This window comes from Anomaloglossus baeobatrachus, chromosome 1 (genome assembly GCF_048569485.1).
Source record: "Anomaloglossus baeobatrachus isolate aAnoBae1 chromosome 1, aAnoBae1.hap1, whole genome shotgun sequence".
NCBI classification, from domain to species: Eukaryota; Metazoa; Chordata; class Amphibia; order Anura; family Aromobatidae; genus Anomaloglossus; species Anomaloglossus baeobatrachus.
Genome location: NC_134353.1, coordinates 924,041,095 through 924,064,344, shown reverse-complemented (window position 1 = coordinate 924,064,344; position 23,250 = coordinate 924,041,095). Strand labels below are relative to the sequence as shown.

Here is a 23,250-nt window from a genome sequence, read left to right as displayed (position 1 = left end):
TGGCCGGAAGTCAGAAATTGCATCACAAGGTCTCAATATAACTCTATGAGAGCCAGAAAGAGACTCTCATAGACTTGTATTGAGTTGTGACCTCCAGCACACTCCATGAAACACTCGAGCGGCTGGCAGGTGCCAACTCACAGGAGACTGACCGGAGCAGCGGCAATCGGAGGTGAAGCCAACACAGGATGAGTGTAATACAAGGGTCAAGGGACTTAGATATAAAGCACCACTCCAGAGGTGCAATAAAAAAAATGCTTAAGTGGTGCTTTAAGGGGTTTATAGACCTCACTGAGGTGGTAATCTAAAGAGGGTCCTACTAAATAGAGAGGCAATTTGGATATTTAATCTCAAAACCAGATTTTAACACGGATTAAATCTGGATAAAGAGAAGATGATCCATTACTGGTCATATTGTGTCTTCACGTGTTATGTTTTTTCTCCCTGGTTTCTTGTGTATATCAATCTGCTTTCTTTTCGGTTTCCTACTTCCCTTTCATTCTCTGAATATACAGCTTCTCTGCCTATTTTGCAAACAGTTTTTGTGAAGTTGATGCACCGTTAATCCCGGAATATTGGTCCGAGGTTTTTCGATGGGGCTGCCTACGTTCCCCTTGAAGACACCAATGTTGTTATGATATGTAATGGGATTTGTGATATGTCATATTATTGATATAGGGGAAGACAGAGTGGGAGAGACTTGGGTGCAGGGATAGAGGACAGTTTGTGTCAGAACAATCAGATAGGACCCAACGAATTACAGAAACAGACCTAAGGTCTGGCTAGCAGCAGTGCAGCATGCCGTGGGTGTCCCAGCAATGTGAGGACATCGAGACCAAAACAGAGGATTGCGAGATCATAGAGAGAGAGTTAACCGAGAGACATAGCTATCTGGTGGAGACAGGTCAGAAGACTGACTGAAGGACTAAAGCAGGCTTTACATGCTACGAGATCGCTACAGCGATCTCTTTGGGGTCACGGATTTTGTGACGCACTTGCGGCCGCTGTAGCGATGCCGTTGCGTGTGACACCTATGAGCGACTTTGCATCGTCGCAAAAACGTGCAAAATCGCTCATCGGCGACATGGGGGTCCATTCTCAAATATCGTTACTGCAGCAGTAACGAAGTTGTTCCTCGTTCCTGCGGCAGCACACATCGCTCTGTGTGACACCGCAGGAACGAGGAACATCTCCTTACCTGCGTCCTGGCCGCTATGCGGAAGGAAGGAGGTGGCGGGATGTTCGTCCCGCTCATCTCCACCCCTCCGCTTCTATTGGGCGGTGGGTCAGTGACGCTGCTGTGACGCTGAACGAACCGCCCCCTTAGAAAGGAGGCAGTTCGCCGGTCACAGCGACGTCGCAGGGCAGGTAAGAGTGTGACGGGTCCGGCGATGTTGTGCGACACGGGCAGAGATTTGCCCATGTCGCACAACCGATGGGGGCGGGTACGCACGATGGCGATATCGGTGCCGATATCGCAGTATGTAAAGCGGCCTTTAGGGACTGAATGGAGACAGGTCCAAAGAGAGGACGCCTTGCAGAACGGTCCAGAGTTTACAACTCTCAAAGGTAATGGGTCAGGATGGAGCAGAACGTGAAATAAAATGAGTGCCCTGGGTGGTAGTTCCCCAAGTGTCAGCAAGCTAGGTTTGGCCATATTGACGCTGAATCACGGGAGGAAAATATGACTTTCATGGACTGTACTGTGGTGCTCGCCTGGCTTCTGGTGAAACAAGGGAGAGTAGTGGAGGCTGGAACAGGAGAAGTGGAAGGAGTAAACAGACTGTGTATAAAGATGATGTGCGCTAATGAAATGACATGTGCCCGCTATCTTGTGCGTAAAGCAATGATTTTAAAGAACCGATGGTCCCTCTCAAGGACCTTGTTGAGATCTGGTCCTGGCCACATGCCGCCTGCTTGGACGTACTGCCTCTTTAGTACAAGAGCATACACCCAACCAGGACCCCTTCTTTTATGTAACGTATACGAAACACAGACCTAGCCCGCCACGATTACCGCCCCGTACCACTTTACAGGACTATTAATTATTCAGCAGCCGTGTTCACGTAATGTTTTGTGTTTTTAATGAACTGATTATCTTTCCGGCATCTTCTTGTTCCGACAGTGCACGTATCAGCTCGTTATCTGGAAGCTATGGGGTGGTATTGTCATTTTAGCACTGGGCAGGGGTCAGAAATGCTTGGTTTGCACACAAGCCGGCTGTCATTATACTCAAGATTAGGATATCACTTACTCTGGAACCTTCCCAAACTCCTCCAGCTGTTCAGCTTCTGCTGCGTAAATCTTGGCATATTCCCGAGCGGTATTTTGTACATGACATTCCTGTAAAGTAACATATGTTCATTTAATACAAATCCGAAAAACAAGCAAAGAAGTCTACCATACAGTATATCCTTATAGGCGGTAGTGCTGTTTGGTTTTTTTTTTGGTTTTTTTACAAAAAGCTGTAATTTATCCGCTTTATATTAATATGAAGTTAAATAAGTAACTCAACTTTTTATTTATTGATCAGTCTTTGAAAATATGAATATTTGTAGTATACACCATTCATTTATCTTGCTTCCTTTTCCCCCCAAACTCTGGTAAAACAGCTGTTTTAGCTGCCTTCTTTGTACACTTGGAGTAGCTGTTTTGATCTGTAGGTTTTGCAAATATCCATATTCCGGTGTGAGATTTTTTTCTCCCCTCCCCCATTTGCGGACACTATTTACCTGTCTGAACATAGAGGAGGGGCGCAGAGAAGCTCACACAGGAGGAAATTTGCAAATCTTGCAGTACAAAACAGCTGCATGGAAAAGGAAGATGAATCAGCACTTTCAGCATGAAATGTGAGAGAAAAGGAAGCAAGATAAGTTATTGGAGTACATTACAAAGATTCATAATTTTGCAAGGACGGATCAATAATTTAAAGGGGTCGTCTACTACTTTGACATTGATGGCCTATCCTTAGGAGAGGTCATCAATGTCTGATCGGCCTGGGTCCGACAACCCACACCTCCGCCGATCAGCTGATTTTGCTCCTGGCGACGGTAGCAGGCAGCTGGAAATGCTCAATTCTGGCGCTGCTCCATCTTCTAATAGCGATCGCGGCCGGGTACTGCGCATCCTCCTCCTATTGATTAGAATGGGAGCGGATGTGCAGTGCCCGGCTGTGGCCGCTATCAGAAGACGGAGCAGCTCCAAAACTGAGCATTTCCAGCCACTGCCAGCTATGAGAACAGCTGATTGGTGGGGGTGCGGCATGTCAGACCCCGGCCAATCAGACATTGATGACCTATCCTAAAGGCCAATTTACACACAGCGACATCGCTAGTGAAAGCACCCGCCCCCGTCGGTTGTGCGTCACGGGCAAATCGCTGCCCGTGGCGCACAACATCGCTAACACCCGTCACACATACCTTCCTAGCGACGTCGCTGTAGCCAGCGAACCACCTCCTTTCTAAGGGGGCGGTTCATGCGGCGTCACAGTGGCGTCACTAAGCGACTGCCCAATAAAAGCGGAGGGGCGGAAATGAGCGGCCGGAATATCCCGCCCACCTCCTTCCTTCCTCATTGCCGGCGGCCGCAGGTACGGTGATGTTTCTCGTTCCTGCGGTGTCACACATAGCGATGTGTGCTGCCACAGGAATGACGAACAACATCGTACCTGCAGCAGCAACGATATTTGAGATTAGAACGACGTGTCAACGGTCAACGATATGGTGAGTATTTTTGATCGTTAGTGGTCGTTCGTATGTTTCACAAGCAACGACATCGCTAACGAGGCCGGATGTGCGTCACAAATTCCGTGACCCCAACGACATCTCGTTAGCGATGTCGTTGTGTGTAAAGTGGCCTTTACAGTAGTGGACAACCCCTTTAAAAAAAAGTCCTGGATAATTAGAAAGCCTCTTTAATGCTTATTATATTCATGCCTAGCTAGTAACATTTTGTTGAGACATTTTTGAGAAATCTATAGTTGAACTTTTATTATCAAGTGTGGCAGTGCGACATTTCACTCATCATCTCTGCTGTACTTCACCGCCTACCACTGCTTTCCGGTAATTGATTGACAGGTCACATTTCTCAATGAAGTATCTCCATTGTGCAAGCACCAAATTGCACGGATTGGCCAGCATGTATCAGCTGTTATGTTCCCGTTAAGTTTCTTTTTCACTGATAAAATTGAGACAGTCTATAGCCACCACTAGATGGAGCTGCCTGTATATGGATTTATACAACCTCTAAAAAAGGGCTTGTCTCATCTTCTAAAATAAATGTTGAAATGTGCCTCTTATTAAAGGGAATCAACTGGTCATTATGTACATTTCTTCCTTCCTTTGCCACCATTATAGTTATGGTCGGCGCATGCGCAGTAGAATCTTGAAGCATTACAGGAACTCGTCAATAAAATGGGTCAGCGTCAGTGCATGCGCATACTGCCATCTCCGGTGCCATTTTATTGACGACACTGTTCTCCTGCTTCTGACTTGTCGAATGCTTGTGCCGTGGGCGGCACATGTGTGCTTGCAATTTCTGCCCTCGTCAACAGCACACGAGCATGCATGGTCACAATAACCCACAGCACGTACTTTTGACAAGTCAGAAGCAGGAGGACAGGTGTCTTCAATAATATGGCGCCGCAGAGAGCGGTATGTGCATGTGCAGACTCCAATGCCATTTTATTGAAGAGTTCCTGTTATACGTCAAGATTCTACGGCGCATGCACCGGCCATAATTGTAATGGCAGTGACAGAAAGGAGAAGTTTACGTAACGGCCAGCCAAGCACACAGGGGAGGAATATTTACAGAAGACCCAACCTAAATAGTATCGCCCCGATAGTCAAGCCACTGCACCAATGACGCCATTTCTGAAGCTTTGATAAAGGATATTTCTGCAATCAAACATCCAATCTCTAAACTGAAGGTATGATTTACATCAACATCCTAGCGCCAACATAGCATTCCTGTACTATATATGTGAAAAGCCTATTGATTGGTTTCCTTTAAAAATCCTCTGTATTCTCAAGAATAAAAGGATTTTTGATTCTTTAGTTTACTCCTCATTGCCTAGGTTATCGGTCACATCTGCAGTGTATCAGAAGTGGCCGGGAATGAGCATGCAGTTGCCGGATCCGGCCAGCTTGAGTCACTGTGCACTGCTCCAACGGTGGCAGGTTTCCTCGGGAATGAGCATGCACTTGCCAGATCTGGCCAGATTGAATGCCTGTGCACTCCTCTAATGGTGGCCAGTTTCCTCGAGAACGAGCATGCTCTTGCAGATCTGGCCAGATTGTGTCCCTGTGCACTTCTCCAAGGATTGCCGGTTTCTTCGGGAATGAGCATGCATTTGCCGGATCCGGCCACATTGAGTCCCTATCCACTCCTCCAATTGTGGCCATTTTCCTTGGGAACAAGCATGCATTTGCCGGTTCCGGTCAGATTGAGTCCAGGTGCACTCCTCCAACGGTGGCAGGTTTCCTCGGGAATGAGCATGCACTTGCCAGATCCGGCCAGATGGAGTCCCTGTGCACTCCTCCAATTGTGGCCATTTTCCTTGGGAACAAGCATGCATTTGCCGGTTCCGGTCAGATTGAGTCCCTGTGAACTCCTCCAATTGTGGCCATTTTCCTCGGGAACGAGCATGCACTTGCTGGACTCGGCCAGATTGAGTCTCTCTGCACTCCTCCAATGCTGCAAAAGCATAGTTGCCTCTGAAGTATTGAAGAGCGCACCGTTCTTCAAGAAACTGGAAGCCGAAGGCAATGAAGTGGTGCGCTCAAGAAGACAGAAGACGAGACAAACCCTTTCAAATCATTGTTGTACATCGAGAGCTCCTCCTAGTGGCAGATAAACAGAAGAAAAGAGTTTTCTTTCATCAACCAATGCCTGAATACCTGTAGCATTTGCACCATGTTGCCCCCTCATATGAGCAATTGGTTTTAGCCTCCTAAGAGTTTTTGGCTTCCTCATTTAAGATGACAGTCCTGGCTCTAATCTCCCACTTGCAAACCCTCCGAAAATGCTTGGAACGTCTGGTGAAGTAGGCTTGGCAAGTCTCCCAGATGCCACTAAAGCTTTTTCAACACACCCACCCACTCAAAAAGATGTGAGCCCCAACGTCCAAATGAAAAATTAAGATGTGAGAAATGAGGGGATGCGGTATTAACTGAAAGGGGAAATGATTCCGAAAAACGGTGGAAAGTGCCAAAACAAGCATTGTAAAAATTTGGTAAATATCCTTCATCTTCAAACTAAGGCAGAGAGTGGCTGATTAGCTCTGGAGGAAATGGCCAACTAATGAGCCATTTGTGATGCTTTTCTTCCCCTTTGAACATTTTTTGGTACCAGCTTATCATTACACTAATATTATGTGCCAAAAAATTGTGCATGACTGTAAAAAACATTGACGCTTTTTAAATGGTCACTGTTATCTCAACATATTTTGCTCAAATCAATAGAAAAAGTAAACATAAGAAAACTTTGTAATATAACGTCATATTTTCTCCACTTCTGAGCCACTTCTCATTTACTTTCATAAATGCCAAAATGTATCTAAGCAAAAAAAAAAAAAAAGGCTGAGTACAATCTAACTCAGGGATCAGATTACTGCAGCTTATTAAATGCTATGTAGGGGCAAAGTGAAAAAACAGGAAGAGGAAGACATAGATAGATGGTGCTCAAGCTTTTTAGAAAGCGTTTATCTCACCCCAAAGCTGGTTTCACAGCTACACTGCTGAGTACTACTGTATAATGTTCTCCATGCTGCTGCTACTTCTGAACATTTGTTACATAGAGACAGAAGAGCAGGAATCCCTCATATCTGTGTGTGCTGTGTATGAGAGGCATCATAGCAGCCAGTCTCCACCCACCAGCTCAGAGACAGAAGAGCAGGAATCCCTCATATCTGTGTGTGCTGCGTATGGGAGATCATAGCAGCCAGTCTCCACCCACCAGCTCAGAGACAGACGGGCAGGAATCCATCATGTCTATGTGTGCTGTGTATGGGAAACCTCATAGCAGCCAGTCTCCACCCAGCAGCTCATAAGCAAGAGAGCAGGAATCCCTCATGTCTGTGTGTGCTGTGTATGGGAGACATCATAGCAGCTAGTCTCCACCCACCAGCTCCGAGAAAGAAGGGCAGGAATCCATCATGTCTGTGTGTGCTGTGTATGGGAAACATCATAGCCGCTAGTCTCCACCCAGCAGCTCATAAGCAAGAAAGCAGGAATCCCACATGTCTGTGTGTGCTGTGTATGGGAGACATCATAGCAGCCAGTCTCCACCTACCAGTTCAGAGACAGGAGAGCAGGAATCCCTCATGTCTGTGTGTGCTGTTTATGGGAGACATCATAGCAGCCAGTCTCCACCCACCAGCTCAGAGACAAGAGAACAGGAATCCCTCATGTCTGTGTGTGCTGTGTATGAGAGATATCATAACAGCCAGTCTTCCCACACCAGCTCAGAGACAAGAGAGCAGGAATCCCTCATGTCTGTGTGTGCTGCGTATGGGAGACATAATAGCAGCCAGTCTCCACCCACCAGCCCAGAGACAGAAGAGAAGGAATCCCTCATGTCTGTAATGTATTGGAAATATTTCAAAAGACTGACCTGCACATCCTACAAGTGTGTATAGGTGCCAGCTGAAAAAACCTAGCAAATACAAAATGGATACAGCCGCACACTAAATGCCATCAATGTATAAAGGAACTCTGGTACTGCATTACTGCTATATGAAAAATTTTTCATATAGCAGTAATGCAGTACCAGAGTTCCCTTATACATTGATGGCATTTAGTGTGCGGCTGTATCCATTTTGTATTTGTAATGTATTGGAGACATCATAGCAGCCAGACTATACCCACTAATTCAGAGACAACTGAAAATCAAACGCAGAGCCCCCAAAAGGGAAAACTGGTGAAAGTGCAGGATACAAGTCATATAATATCCAGAAATAATGTTTTCCCTCGTGTACAAACACAGGACAGCTTACTTGTTAGAAACAGTACATAACAGAGACAAATAAATTACCTGCACGGCCAGCTTGTAGTTCTTTTGCACCAACTCATCATTGTTTTTTGTCCCATACGCTATGGCGTTGTGCACTTTGAGTACACACAAATGTCCCGGGTTAAAGACGGGCAGCAGTCCACACATGACTTTACTCCGAAAGGCTTTTCGGTGGACTCCTTCTCCAAAGTGCAGGTCTTCTGTAGCAATCCGCCCATGGAGATTTCCTCCAAAGTACATGTCGGTGATGAAATCTTCCCTGAAGAAGAGCTGGTTAAACTCGATCTCTTCTCCACCTTGAAGGACAAAGAATTATCCATCAAACAATGGAAGGAATTTTATGGAAATGTCAGTATTTTGCTACTTATGGTGTGAGGGGTCTTTATGGTTTCATATGTCTATTTTATGCATGAGATCTATTGCTTAATATTCTCTGCTCCTTTGGTCCTTATGGTTCCACATTATGTACTATATACAGTTTTTTTATGGTTGCAAAACCAAATATTCACTGGCTATATTGGGTACATGTTCAAAGATGTTACTTGAAATCTAGGCACCAATGCAAAAATTAGTCAAAGGGGCTCCAAAGTGACCTCCATTATCAGGGACAATATTCTGTTGCAAAAAGTCTGCTAAATCTTTTTAGGCTCCCTACGTAATGTATGATGTAACCTGTGATATGTAGTGTTGATAATGTGTAATGTGAAGTATGGCATAGCAATGTGTAATACGTTACCAGACCTTAGGGTAAGCAACAGTTAAGCACTGGGACTAGCCCACAATGGGAGGGATTAGTGATAGGGTTCGTTCTAAAAGAGTCAGTTCAATTCAGGGAGTGAAGTGAAAGTGGTGGACGTATGGTCTCTTGGTTGTGGAGGTCGCATACAGTGGGTGCCTTGTGGCGACAAAGGAAAGAAAGGAGAAGAGATAGCGTGAACCTTGAGTGTTAACTGAGACATGGATTATGGACAGTGTTGTAACGAGACCGATCCTCGAACAGAGTGTGCCCAGACAATAGGAGACGGAGGACAGGACTCTTGCCACCAGGCCTGTTAGCCGTAAAGGTAATGGGTAGTCATAACTGGCATGTAACTGAAGTCAGCCTAACTGAGTGGATTCTCCTTGAGCATCTGAACGTGGAAGGCTCTACTGTGACCATGGTGATGGGTTCCCTGACCCTCACCCCGCTGCATGGGAAAGTAACCATCATGGGTGGTACTATAATGCTGAGCTGAGTTGTGCTGGAACTCGCAGGACCAGTAAGATCTCAAGCAACCTAGCGGGAACTAGAACTGTGTCTGAATATGCCTTGTAGAACTCTAATGTACTAGCAGTTATGTGCTCATTAACTGAAGTTTAAAGTTGTTGCAGAGAATGAACCTTTGACTAAAGAGTTGTTGTTTGAAACAAACTGTTGGTCTCTATGTGAGTACAAGTCGTCATCGGGTCCTGGCCAGTCTATGTCAGCGGCAGTATGCAGTCTTCACATAGGCTGTAATGGATGTGTGCCGCCCCCGCGTCAGCAGCCGGGCTGCTCGAATCCGGATCTGCGGTACCTCGAGGGGTCTCCGGACCCGGGGGGTGGTGCGGCCACTCGAATAAAGGGGGCTGTGTACGGGAGAAGGTCTGGATAGTTCGTGACGCCACCCGTGGTGTGTGGTAAGGGTGAAGTACCACCGCTGCGACTGGGAGTACCCGATGGCGATGGTGTGGGCAGCCAGGTATTTGACCCCCTCCACGGGTAGGGGGGATGCCCCGGGACTTGGCATTGGTGTCGGGAAGGTGCCGTCGGGCCGGTAAGGGTTGATTACGTTCACACTAACTCCAATAACGTTGACGCTGACAACCGTGGTAAACCAAAGTTCTTGATGCCTCCGCAGTAGGGAGGGAGCACGCCTGGGTCCCGTGCCCGTTGGTGTTGCTTGTTAGCCGGTGACCTTGACCTTGGAACCTCTTTCTGTGTTTGGTCCCTTTCAGCTTGAAACTAAAACGGGTCCCGCTCAACCGTATGGCTAACGGAGTGAGCTTGCTCTCAGGGTTCACGCTTGGGATTTTCTGGACTATGTAGTGGGAAAGTCCTATCCCCCTCGTTGCACTAGTACCCCAACTTTGGAGCAGGTGGAGAACAGATCTTGAAGACTCCGTCCTCGTCGAGTGAATTACCAGGACGCCTGAAGATACTTCCTGGCCTAAGGTCGACGTACCCCGTCATGCCCTGGCCCCTGCCCGGTGATGTCACAAGGCTGCCGGCTGTCCTACTTGACAGTCTGTGCCCCTTGTCACGATCCCCTGCGACCAGGGTCCAGCTCCTACCAGGCCCAGATCAACTTCTGCCACCTAGTAGTAACAAGGAGCCCAGCTCCTGACCTCTCCTCTCAAGAGTCACTTCTCAACTAACTGTCTCCTAACACTCCTGACCTCCCCTTAACCAATCTCCCAAGTGGCCAACCCTATTCCCTTCAAGCTGTCCACTGGTGTGTCTGGTGGAGGGGTGCAGGGTTCCTAGGGTTTTGATTAGCTTGTTCTTATCAACACCAACGTTCAGGGACCCGTAACCAAGGAGGAGGTGGATATCCTGCAGAAGGGCAAATTGCACAATACCCTGTGACGACCTGATAGGCCAGTGCGTCACAGATGCGCTAATTGTGGGATGGCTGCGGGTCGCTATTTTTAGGCTGGGGAGGGCCCAATAACCAATAACTTTCCCAGCCTGAGAACACCAGTCCCCAGCTGTCTCCTTTACCTGCACTGATTATCAAAAATGGGCAGGAGTTCATGTCATTTTTTTTTCCACTGATCCTGCCAATCACAGTAATGCCAGTAGCATAGATGGCTACAGCTTCTCTGTGATTAGCTGATTGGCAGGCAATACCGGCATGTCTGAAAATCAGGCACCAAACATGTGGGTGGAGACTCAATACTGACAAGGCGAATATCAAAATACCCACCGAGTAACAAATGTCATGAATACCTTAAAGGGAATTTGTCACTAGGTTTGGCAACTATAAGCTGCGGCAACCAATAGTGGGCTCATTTATATGTGGCGCCCCTGTGACTTCATGCGCCACAGGGTACTGCACCTCACCCGAGGTGTAGTATTCATCTCGGATACGGAGGAGGTCATCACCGGTAAACAACCACAACACATCCAACACAACCTGGGAGCTTTGTCACTGGGACTGGGCGAGGGTAGGTGCCAGGGGTAGCCATCATAAGGTATGGGACTTCTTGCCCACTGGTTCAGCAACCCGGGAGGCGAGGCACCTGAGGGGAAGTGAGGAGCCATCTCACACACAATTCAGTTAGCTCCGGACGCTGGAAGCAGGAGCAGGTGTATGGAAGAAGTGACAAAACAGACAGGGGCCCGTGGTCAGGAGCTGGAGGCTTGACCCGGGTTCTTCGGAAGAAGGGGGATCCCAGGGTTCGTGGGGAGTGCAGCAGGCACCCGTGACCCATTGTACGGTCCAGGAGCAGGGGTAGAGGGAAGACCTCCCAGAAAGGACACACAGAGGGAAACACCAGCCTTGACCTCTGAACTATCCGGGATCGGCTGGAGCCGGCACTCCAAGGGCGGTGTGATTTCAGTGAGTAAAGAACTTGAACTGCACCTTCTGTGTCGTACCATCATTGCCAGCGCTTTCATCATTGCGCCCCGGCGCCATATGCGACTACTCCAACCATCCTCCCTGGGGCCTAGCTCTACCTGTGGAGAGCTGCAACACCCGATCTGCGTCACCATCTGCCTCACAAGAGAGACCTCATGCAGTGGCGGCTAATACCTGGCTGCACACCACAGGTGGCGTCACAAATAACTACTCCCATCATCCCCATACCCATCTTTATTGACACCGAACGGGGTCACGAAACTGGGCCAGGTCGCTGTGACAACCCGAATCTGCACCGGCCCGGTGACGAGTGTCCCCCACAAGACCCCATGGGCACGTCATATACAGCATTCTAACATGTATAGAACATAAAAATCACTTTATAATACCTAAAGGACGATGCAGTGCAGACTGGTCGGATGGGTGTCTCTGTTCTCCGGTACCAGCGCCACCTCTTTGGGCCATCTTTGTCCTCCTTCTTTTGAAACCTGCGTGCATGATGTGTCCTACGTCATCCAATCTAGCCGGCATTGAGGTCCTGCGCAGGCGCACTTCTGCCCTCAAGATCAAAGTATTGTAGTAGGAAGCGTCATGCACCCAGGCTTCAGAAGAAGAAGGACAAAGATGGCCAAAAGAGGAGGCACTGGTACCGGAGAACGGAGACCCCCATCCAACCAGTCCAGTCTGCACTGCACCGCCTCTTAGGTGAGTATTATAAAGTGATTTTTATGTTCTACACATTGGCCTTGGCTCTTCAATACATCATGTTAGAATGCTCTATATAAGAGCCCACTGGTGGTTGCCGCAGCTTATAGTCGCCAAATCTGGTGACAGGTTCCCTTTAATATTCATGCGCGTAATGAATAATGTACAACCAAAACTAATAGTATTAGGAGAAAAAAATGTGGAAAACCAAGAAAAGAAAAAACTCCTAAAATATATGATTTTATTATAGTTAATTATTAAAATCTATAAGTATAAAACGAAAATTGCTTTAACGTGGTCTTTATATAGACAAAGAAATTAAGTGGGTGTAAAGGGGTGATAGATCTGATTCGTGGGGGCAGTGTTGGTTATTTACTGTTCTCAAGGTAGGGACAACTATAATAGTTGCACTTCTTACTCCAAATAGTTGTTATAAGGAGATAGGGGTAAACTATCTATCCCTCCCTTTCACCTACCTACCAGCGGAGGTGCACCATACGTTATTGGGTACCCCCCGCTCCACGTCGTCTCTCCCTATTTTCTCCCTGCAGCTTGTTAGTTGCAACCGGGAGACCCGCCACCAAAGGAAGTTAGTGCAATTAGTCACAATTCACTGTTCAGCCGTACATAAATATGCTCCAGCCATATTATAGATATTAGATAAATCTCAGATCACTGAAAAATATTTTCTTTATATAGATATAAATTCCCAGCAGGGGTAACTTATCTGCCAGGATCATCCAATAGTCTATCCCGTAGTCCCGACGCGTTTCCCCCCTATATTTTTCTTAGGGGTTCATCAGGGGAATAACTGATCCGAGGCTTCTTTCTGGAGGACCAAATAGGTGCCTGTAGTCACAGCGTAGCGTCAGTGGCCCATAATAGGGTCAGTTGTCCGATGTACAATAACTGGCTGCATTCAGAGTCCTGCAGGTCCCATAGTGCCGGCTGCCATGCATAGCGGTGGACACCGTTGCCTTGACACTCCAATTTTGGCCAGTTTATGATACCAGTTGTCTGATGAAGGCCACCTAGTGGCTGAAACGTCACATGTTTAAGACTATTTTGGAATAAATTATAGGAAAATTAACCCTTGAGAGTGCCTTGTACCTATTTGATGGAGTTGAAATACGAAGACACAACCTTACAGACAACTAGTGCAACCTCTTGGAAAAAAGTAGCCCTATCTGGACAAACCCTTAGCATGGATTGTAAAGGAAAGTGACTAAACACAAGACCTCGCTATCATCCTTTATTTATACGTGTCCGATCATCTCCAGGATTGTGCAGCTGCATCCAGTGATTCTATTAATCGAACAAATGGTGAATAACTAATTTTCGGAAAATGAAATGAAGCAGATACTTGAGGTGTCCCAGGAGAACATTCTGTCCACTACTGAAGACATGAGGGCTGTCTATATTTAGTAGTCGCTTCACTTGCGGAGACTGGAAGATGAAAGCTAATCATATATCTGGACGGTGCCATCAAGCTCGTCTTATGGAGAAATTATGTTCTTGGAGAGGTTATCAGATTTGTTTGGCAGAGATATCTGTCACCTTGTAAAATGTCCTTTCCTACTTCTCTCCAAACATCTATTCTGCATTTTCCGGTGGCTGACATATACACTCGGTAATATTCCAGTAAATCGTACTCGCCATGGATTAGAACGGGATTATCAGATTTTATGAATAGGTGGATGTTTTAGAAATACTGTCCAAGTCATTAACCCAAATCACTGCTACCGTGACTAAATCCTTCGACGGCACATCTCCCTCATTTCTCTACAATGATCTTAATTCTTTGGGGATTTATAGTTCATGTGTGGAAGGAATACTCAATGACTTTCTCTTAAAACACAATTCCAGATACTTTTATGATGTTACTGGGGTTCACTCTGTGACAAAAATCTTCCAAAAATGAAGGTGAACTAATGATCTCCTTCTACCACCAAACAGTCAGCCACAGTGGTCACAGCAGGAGACATGATATAGGAGGACGTCCGGGTCTGCCAGAGCAGGAGTCAATAATAGAAGAACCTCAAGACCCACCTCTCCAACAAGCCTACAACCTACAATAGCCCTCAGTCCAGTAGACCACTGCGCAACCAGCTCTGTCCTCACCTATTGTACCATCACCCATTCCCTGTAGACTGTGAGCCCTCACGGGCAGGGTCCTCTCTCCTCCTATACCAGTCTGTCTTGTACTGTTAATGATTGTTGTACGTATACCCTCTTTCACTTGTAAAGCGCCATGGAATAAATGGCGCTATAATAATAAATAATTATAATACTTCGCAGTAGAGATGAGCGGATCGATCCACGGAGGATTGACTTTCAATAGAATATCCTGACATTACTTACATTTTGAGATTTGATTCCTGGCTCGCAAAGGAAACAAACAATTTACACTATTTTCATCACTGCTAAAGCATCAGAGATAGCGCTGACATAATTTAGTGTTGTCACGTGGCCTTCCCATAATGCCTTGCACTGCTGACATCTAGCGGATTATTATACCTTGTACAGTGGAGGTCAGTACAGGGGACATCACAGATCAGCAGCTGCCAGCGGAGCACAGTCTATACAACTCCAGAGTCATTCAATATGTTTCTCTTCTGTAGAGTGTAAGCTCTTATGGTCAGTGGGGTCCTCTCTGTCTTTTTTGTAGAGTATAAGCTGTAATAGTCAGTGGGGTCCTTACTCTCTCCTATAGAGTGTAAGCTCTTTTGGTCAGTGGGGTCTTCTCTCTCTTCTGTAGAGTGTAAGCTCTTATGGTCAGTGGGGTCCTCTCTCTCTTCTGTAGAGTGTAAGCTCTTATGGTCAGTGGGGTCCTCTATCTCTCTCTTCTGTAGAGTGTAAGCTCTTATGGTCAGTGGAGTCCTCTCTCTCCTGTAGAGTATAAGCTCTTTTGATCAATGGGGTCCTCTCTGCCTCTCCTTTAGAGTGTAAGCTCTTATGATTAGTGGTGTCCTCTCACTCTCCTCTAGAGTGTAAGCTGTAATACTCAATGGGGTTCTTTCTCTCTCCTTTAGAGTGTGAGCTGTAATGGTCAGTAGAGTTCTCTCTGTCTCCTGTAGAGTGTAAGCTCTTTTGTCAGTGAGGTCCTCTCCCTGTCTCCTGTAGAGTGTAAGCTCTTATGGTCAGTGGGGTCCTCTTTCTCCTGTAGAGTGTAAGCTCTTATGGTCAGTGGGGTCCTCTCTCTCCTGTAGAGTGTAAGCTCTTATGGTTAGTGGGGTCCTCTCTCTCTTCTGTAGAGTGTAAGCTCTTATAGTCAGTGGGGTCCTCTCTCTCCTGTAGAGTGTAAGTGTCGCGGGCGGAGGAGGGGACGCCGCGCTCTCCCTCTGCTCGGGTCCGGCTGCCGCTGCTGCTGCGGCCTCTGCTGCTCGGTGGCTCGAGCGATGTGCCGGATCCCGGGGACTCGAGCGGCGCTCCTCGCCCGTGAGTGAAAAGGGGATTGGTTTTGGGGATTTATTGTTGTCCGTGACGCCACCCACGGTTGTGGTGATTGTGTGGACACCACCGCTGCTCTGTATAGGGATCCCGGGAGCGGTGACAGGGAGCAGCTTTGTTGTTATTTCTCCCCTCCGTGGGTAGGGGGTTGGTTGTCCCGGGGCCCAGTGATGGGGTAGGGATGGATGGCAGGCCAGGTGCAGGGCCTGGGGGGGTGCAGGGTCGCGGGGGCAGCGCTGTGCCGTACGGCACGGTGGTACTCACTCAGCCTGAGACGTTGACACAGTTCTCGGTAAAACACACGGCTGGAAGGACAGTTCCCATGGACGGCTGCTGATGCTTTTCCCCAGTAGTTAGCGGTGACTATCTCTTTTCCCTGCACCTATGCTCAATGTCGGTAGCGATGGATTCCCACCGGTTACCCGCTCCCCGACTTGGATATGGGCCGGAGGAGCCCCTCTTTGCCCGCAGGCGCTGGCCCTGAGAAACTGGTGCCTTGGCGGTGGCGGTGTCTCTCCTTCACGGTTGGACTGTTGCCTTCAATCGGGACTTAGTTGTTGGGAGACCCGGAGGTCCCCTTCACTGACGGATTTGGCAAATTCACGGCGACTCCTAGCCTTGCCGGGATCCGAAAGGCCCCTGCCAATGGTGCTGGCTTCTCTTTGTATACCGGTCCGGTACCGCCGGGCCACCACCCGTCCACGGTCCTTTCAGCAACCTCCGATCAGCCTCCACTGCAGACGGTCACCGCCGTCTGCTAACCTTGCTGTCTCAGTCCGGGGCACACACCCGGACTAACTTCAGGCTCTACTTCTGTCACTTTCTCCTTCACTTCAACTCCTCTCACTTGCTCCTTTACCACTCCCCTCTCACTTCAACTCACAAAACTCAACTCCCTGGTTTTCCCGCCTCCAGGACTGTGAACTCCTCGGTGGGCGGAGCCAACCGCCTGGCCTACCCCCTGGTGTGGACATCAGCCCCTGTAGGAAGGCAACAAGGATTTCTGGTGTAGCTTTGGTGTACCTATCCGGGGTGTAGGGTGTGGTGGTGTCATTACCTGTGACCCCTGGCTTGCCCAGGGCGTCACATAAGCTCTTATGGTTAGTGTGGCCCTCTCTCTCCTGTAGAGTGTAAGCTCTTATGGTCAGTGGGGTCCTCTCTCTCCTGTAGAGTGTAAGCTCGTATGGTTAGTGGGGTCCTCTTTCTGTTTTCTGTAGTGTAAGTGTCGCGGGCGGGGAGGACGCCACTGCGCTGCGCTCGCTAACGCTCGGGTCCGGCGCTGGTGCGATGGCTGCTCAGTGGCTTGAGCGGTGGGCCGGATCCGGGGACTCGAGCGGCGCTCCTCGCCTGTGAGTGAAAGGGGAGGGTGGTTTGGGGACTTTAGTCTGTGACGCCACCCACGGGTCGTGGTGAAGATGGGCACCACCGCTGCTGGTGACGGGGATCCCGGGAGCGATGTTAGGGAGCATCTGGGATGTTGTTTCCCCCCTCCGTGGGTAGGGGTCGGTGGTCTCGGGGCCCGATGATGTGACGGGGAGGCAGGGTTGGCGAGGTGCAGGGTTGCAGGGACAGCGCGGCGCGGTGCCAGATGGCACGGGTGTACTCACTCAGCAAGAAAGGTACAAAGTCCTCGGTAAACCAAACGGCTGGATGGACGGGTCCCGCAGCCGGCTGCAGTGTTTCTCCCCAGACAGGTGATGGCGGCTGTCTTTGCCTGCACCTTGATGTTCTTCTTCTGACTACTATGGATTCCCAACGGTAGTCCGCTCCCCGGTGTATAGGTACCGGAGCAGCCCGTTTGCCCGCAGGCGTTGGCCCTTGGGTCTCTAGCCTTAGGCGGTAGCTGTATACCAACACGGTGTGGGCTGTTGCCTTCAATCGGGACTTTTACTGTCGTGAAACCCCTGGGGTTCCAGTCACATTCGGATCTGACTATTGACGGCGGCTCCAAGCCTGGTCGGGGTCCGATGGCCCTGCCTGGGTGTGCTGGCTTCACTTCGCTCCCCGGTCGGTACCGGCGGGCCGTCACCCGTCCCCGGTCCTACGGTTCCGCGTTGCTCCACCACTCCTGCAGACGACCACCACCGTCTGCCAACCTTGCTGTCAGTGCCTGGGCCACAAACCCAGACACCCAAGTGTTTGCTCCTCTCACTTCAAACTCCAAACGCTATCTGTCACTTTTCCCGCCTCCAGGCCTGTGAACTCCTCGGTGGGTGGGGCCAACCGCTTGGCTCCGCCCCACCTGGTGTGGACATCAGACACTGGAGGGAGGCAACAAGGGTTTTGTGTTTGGCTGGTGTCCCTGTCTAATGGGGGTGGGAGTGTTTGTATGTTATCTGTGACGACCTGGCTAGGCCAGGGCGCCACATAAGCTCTTATGATCAGTGGGGTCCTCTCTTCTGTAGAGTGTAGGCTCTTAAAATCAGTGTGATTCTCTCTCTCTCCTGTCCCCACTTTTTAGTTTCTGGGCAATTTCAATCTTTACAATACTGAGATTCATGTAAATGTATTCACCATGAATTTAATGTTTGGGGAAATCTCAGCAGTCGTCTAATTCAAATTTAAAAAGATCTGCTCATCTCTACTCAGTAACACTTCAACATAGCAGAGTCAGACAAGTGAATCCCTTTTAATGTCCATGTATAGTGAGGTCAGAAGAGTTTTATCCTGTATCGGGTAGATTTGAAGCTCTCTTATTATGCTTGTTGACACTTTCCAAGTAGCAGGCGGCTATATTTTCTGTGCTATGTGACAATGGCAACAGCAGAAAACATTAGGGCAGAGGCCCCACGAGGTGATCTGGGCTCTGCCGGGCGGGGGTGGCATCTTCCTTACCCGGCTCCGCAGCGGCGGCTGGAGACTCTCGGCTCTCGGTGACGCAGGACGCAGTCTGGATTACAGGTACGCGTCCCGGTTCAACCACTCCTCCTCTGATCATCCGTTGCTCGGCTTCCACCTCGAGCCTCCGTAACCGGTGAGCCAGCTGCTCCATCTCCTCTAGCAGGAGGTTCAGGCCGGGGTCCGGTCCCTTCTCCCATGCTTCTCCCGGTGTACTGGAAGGAGAGAGCTCCGCCATAGCGCCTTTGCAGCCTTCCCGGTTGATGCTCGTGTCTGCCACTCCCGAGCGTTCACCGCCAATGCTCGGCTGCACCCTTCTCCACTCCGGAGGCGGGGTTGGGTAAAGTACCAGTGGTTGGCACCAGGCCGGCACCCCGCCCACCAAGGGTGGCATTCCTCCGCCCATTATCCAGTACATTCTGGCAACTTCTTCTTCCTCTAGACAGCAGTATTAACTGCCAGACAGTCAATTTCTTTAGCGAGCCATTTTCAACACTCCACAGAGCACATAGGGGGCGGGGCTTATCTTTGAGCTCTTTTTCTGGCACGCCCCCTTTCTTCCTGCGCCCGAAAGTTTTAATGGCGGCGTCAGTTTTTCCACACAAGTAAAACACAGTCTAATAAATGCAATTCTTTAAGGTACACGTCACCCGTGTTAACGGGTCTTGTTCAAATCCTGTTCGTGACGCCAAAGATGACTCGCCCGCCCCAGGGCCTTGGGTGACTCGGTGTCGGGCCGGACTAGCCCAGGGTAGTCAGCGGTTGCGGGGCCCGTCTCAGTGACCCTGGTCGAGTCAATTAAAATGGCGTTATGGGGGAGATGGTAATAAAGTTTATATAAGATTTGTGACGCCACCTGTGGTAATTTGCAGCTATGGAGCCGCAGCTGCTGGAAGGGACCTCCGGGGCTGATGGTATGGCAGCTGAGGTGTTTCTTGCTCTCCACAGGTAGCGCGGGAACCCCGGGGCAACCTTTGGTGCTTGGTAGAGTCTATGGTGTTTGATGATGTGGTGCAGGATAAAGCAGACCACACAGGGCTTGCAGTTAAGATGTTTACTCACTGTTCAGTTTTAGTGCTGCAGCTGACCGGTTACCCACGGAATGCCAGGATCCGCTGTCAGGGGCCTCCGCCGATCCCGGATAGTTCAAGGGTCAGTACCACTGCACCCCTCTATGTATCCTTGCTGGCTGACTCTTTAGCGCCAAACTGTACTAGGCTGTCTGGCGCCTCCACCACAGAGCCTGTCCAAAGGTGGCTGACCTCAGTCGTATCTTGCTCCCCTTCACTGGTGATCTGTGGCAGGTTGTGGCCATGGGCACCTGCAACGATCTCCCAGGCCTTCGGTTTCACTAAAAGTGATGTCTTTCTTCTTTCAGCCTAGGGACCGTCCCTGTGTTGCAGCCGGATCCCTCCACCCGGTATTCTACTGGAACAGGGCCACGGGACGTTCATACTTCCGTGGCACCCTGGAATCTCTTCTATCGGTGTCACCGGGGCCTAGCAAGACCCCAAAATCTCCACCAGGAACCTCCTTCTGTCTTTGTCCTTCCTTTCCGCTGTCCCTCTCCTGACAGCCCACCTACTCACTCCTTGACTTCTTCTCACTGACTGAACTAACTGGTTTCCCGCTCTACTCCCTGACTCCTCCCACACCCTTCCCTGGTAGGCTCCACCCCCTCATGGCCAGTGAATGGGACTTAAGGACCCATAACCAGGTATACTGGTCGCTACTCTCAGCATTAATGGAGTCCTGCCTTAAACCCTGACCCGGTGTGTGACCTATCAATTGGTGTGTGCAAGTTTTGTCTGTGAATCGGTAGATGACCTCATTCTTACCCGGGATGGGATACCACACCTCTGGCTGAGGTGCAGTACCTCTGTGGCGACGAAAGCCCCAGGGGCGCCACAGTGACACATTGGGAAATGTATTTGCTTTGATGCAGCAAAGACCTTCAGCTCAATCTCCACCGCGGATTTAATTTGTGACATCTAGAATTTGTCACTAATGAGCGATTAATGGGAATACCAAATAAGCAGAATTACTTTTCAATTTACATCTCTATAAGTAGCCACTGACACTAATAAGCACTAAAGTCCATAACCGCATTTTATAGAAAAATGGATGATGGTAAATTATTGAAATCAATTGCTAATCTTAACTGAATGTCACACGGAGCATGAAAATACATATCGGCTCCAAACACAAAATTCCCCCCCCAGCTTCTTTCTCCATGCCATAGAAGATGCAGACGCAGAAAATGTGAAATGTTCCTGCACCTTCCTGGTTCTCTTCAGTCTTAATGGAATCCGCAGCGGACTTTAATATTATTATATCTCATCCACATGATTCGGGGATTGATTACTTATTTTTCTAATTGAATTCAGATCTGATTTGTCACTGCAGATTTCACTGTGATAGGTCTGTGCAAATACAGAGAGGCAGTCTGTTGTATAGCTGATACTGTGACACCTAGCTTGAGGTGCATACTTTGTGGTCACCCAGAGAGCTGATGATCGTGCTGAATACATGAATGAAGACCATAAGATTCTGATAAAGTTCCCCCAGATTGTTCTAGTTACACGATATACCTAAAAGCTTGTCCCCCCCACACTTTTCACCTAAATGAGCTTTTATGACCACCAATTCTAAATCCGTAGATATTGAAATAGAGACAATCTTTTTGCGCCAATAATAGCTACCACTGTTCTGGGAAGATTTTAAGGGTAATCTATGGGAATTTTTGCCCATTCATTTGGAAAAATATATGTGAGGTCAGACACTGATGAATTGGTCTGGCTCACAATATCGGTATTCGCCAAACCCAGACTCTTCCATCAGACTCCAGAGAAGTGTGATCCATCACTGCACAGAACACGTCTCCTCCAGAGTCTAGTGGTGGTGGCTTTACACTCCTTCAGCAGATGCTCGGCATTGTGCTTGGTGATGTACGGCTCAGCATTGTGCTTGGAGATGTACAGCTCAGGATTGGGCTTGGTGATGTGCGGCTCAACATTGTGCTTGGTGATGTACGGCTCGGCATTGTGCTTGGTGATGTGCGGCTCAGCATTGTGCTTGGTGATGTACGGCTCGGCATTGTGCTTGGTGATGTATGGCTCAGCATTGTGCTTGGTGATGTATGGCTCGGCATTGTGCTTGGTGATGTACGGCTCGGTATTGTGCTTGGTGATGTACGGCTCGGCATTGTGCTTGGTGATGTACGGCTCAGCATTGTGCTTGGTGATGTACGGCTCGGCATTGTGCTTGGTGATGTACGGCTCGGCACTGTGCTTGGTGATGTATGGCTCGGCATTGTGTGTCGCCCTGGGCAACCCAGGGGACACAGGTCACACACCACCACACCCTACATCCCAGGTAGGAACACCACAGCTAACCAGAAATCCTTGTTGCCTTCCTCCAGAGGCTGATGATTCACACCAGGGGGCGGGCCAGGCGGTTGGCTCCGCCCACCGAGGAGGTCACAGCTCTGGAGGCGGGAGAAACCAGGCAGTTCGGTAGAGGAGGGAGAAGTGGAAGGAGTGGAGGAGTAGCCTAGACAGGGCTAAAGTAAACAGCTAAGTGAAAGTTAAGGAAGAAAAGTGGTAAAAGAGGAAAGCAAGTGAGGTGACAAGAAGGAAGGAACGCCTGAAGGGTCCAGCTTTGTGTAGGGCCAGGTCAGCAAGGTCAGCAACGGCGGTGACTGTCTGGAGGGGGACCGTTTGGAAGTTCCTGGAAGGACCCCGTTGGCTGTGTGCCCAGCGGTCTGGAGCAGTGTTCCGAAGGACAGTCAGCACCAGGGCAGGGGCCTCTCGGACCGCGGCAAGGCTAGGAGTCGCCAAATTTGCCGAATCCGTCAGTGAAGGGGACGTAGATCCCCCAACAACAAAGTCCCGATTGAAGGCAACAGCCCAGCCAGTATAGAAGAGACACCGCCACCGCCAAGGCACCCGTTTCTTAGGGCCAGCGCCTGCGGGCAAAGAGTAGAGCTCCCCCGGTCCAGCTTGAAGCTGGGGAGCGGGTTACCGGTGGGGACCCATCGCAACCAACAAGTACATCAAGGTGCAAGGAAAAGGGACATCACCGTCACCTACCGGGAGAGCAAGTGCAGCCGTCCGTGGGACCGTCTATCCAGCCGTTTGGTTTACCGTAAAAACTGTGTCACGTCTCAAGCTGAGTGAGTACCACAGTGCCGCAAGGCACAGCGCTGCCCCCGCGTCCCTGCGCCCACCAGGCCCTGCACCTCCCTCACCGTCACCGGGCCCCGGGATCACCAACCCCTACCCACGGAGGGGCAACACAACATCTGGCTGCTCCGCATCACCATCCCTGGGACCCCTGTACTGAGCAGCGGTGGTGAAATCACCACAACCGTGGGTGGCGTCACGGACAATAATCATCCCCACACCCAACAACCCCCTTTCACTCACGGGCGAGGAGTGCCGCTCGAGAAACCCCCGGGATCCGGCCCACCGCTCGAGCCACCACTGAGCAGCAGCCGCCGGACCCGAGCAGAAGGGGGTGAGCGTAGTGTGCTGACACCCTCCTCCCCGCCCGCGACAACTTGGCGTCACGAACAGGATCTTACCGCTCTGCCGTTTGGTAGAGGTGTGCCTTGTTACCGCCGGAGGCATCCGGCAGAAAA

General features: G+C 49.5%; 1 protein-coding gene across 1 annotated transcript in view; it reads right to left on the bottom strand.

Annotated features, from left to right (window-relative positions):
• Nucleotides 1-23,250, bottom strand: part of ALPK2 (alpha kinase 2) — a 224,640-nt gene that overhangs the window by 70,088 nt on the left and 131,302 nt on the right. Inside the window, exons 8-9 of the mRNA XM_075327957.1 lie at nucleotides 8,032-8,306; nucleotides 2,255-2,343 (exon numbers count right to left, since the gene is read on the bottom strand). Of these exons, the coding sequence (XP_075184072.1) occupies nucleotides 2,255-2,343; nucleotides 8,032-8,306 (364 nt within the window). The remainder of the gene's footprint in view (nucleotides 1-2,254; nucleotides 2,344-8,031; nucleotides 8,307-23,250) is intronic.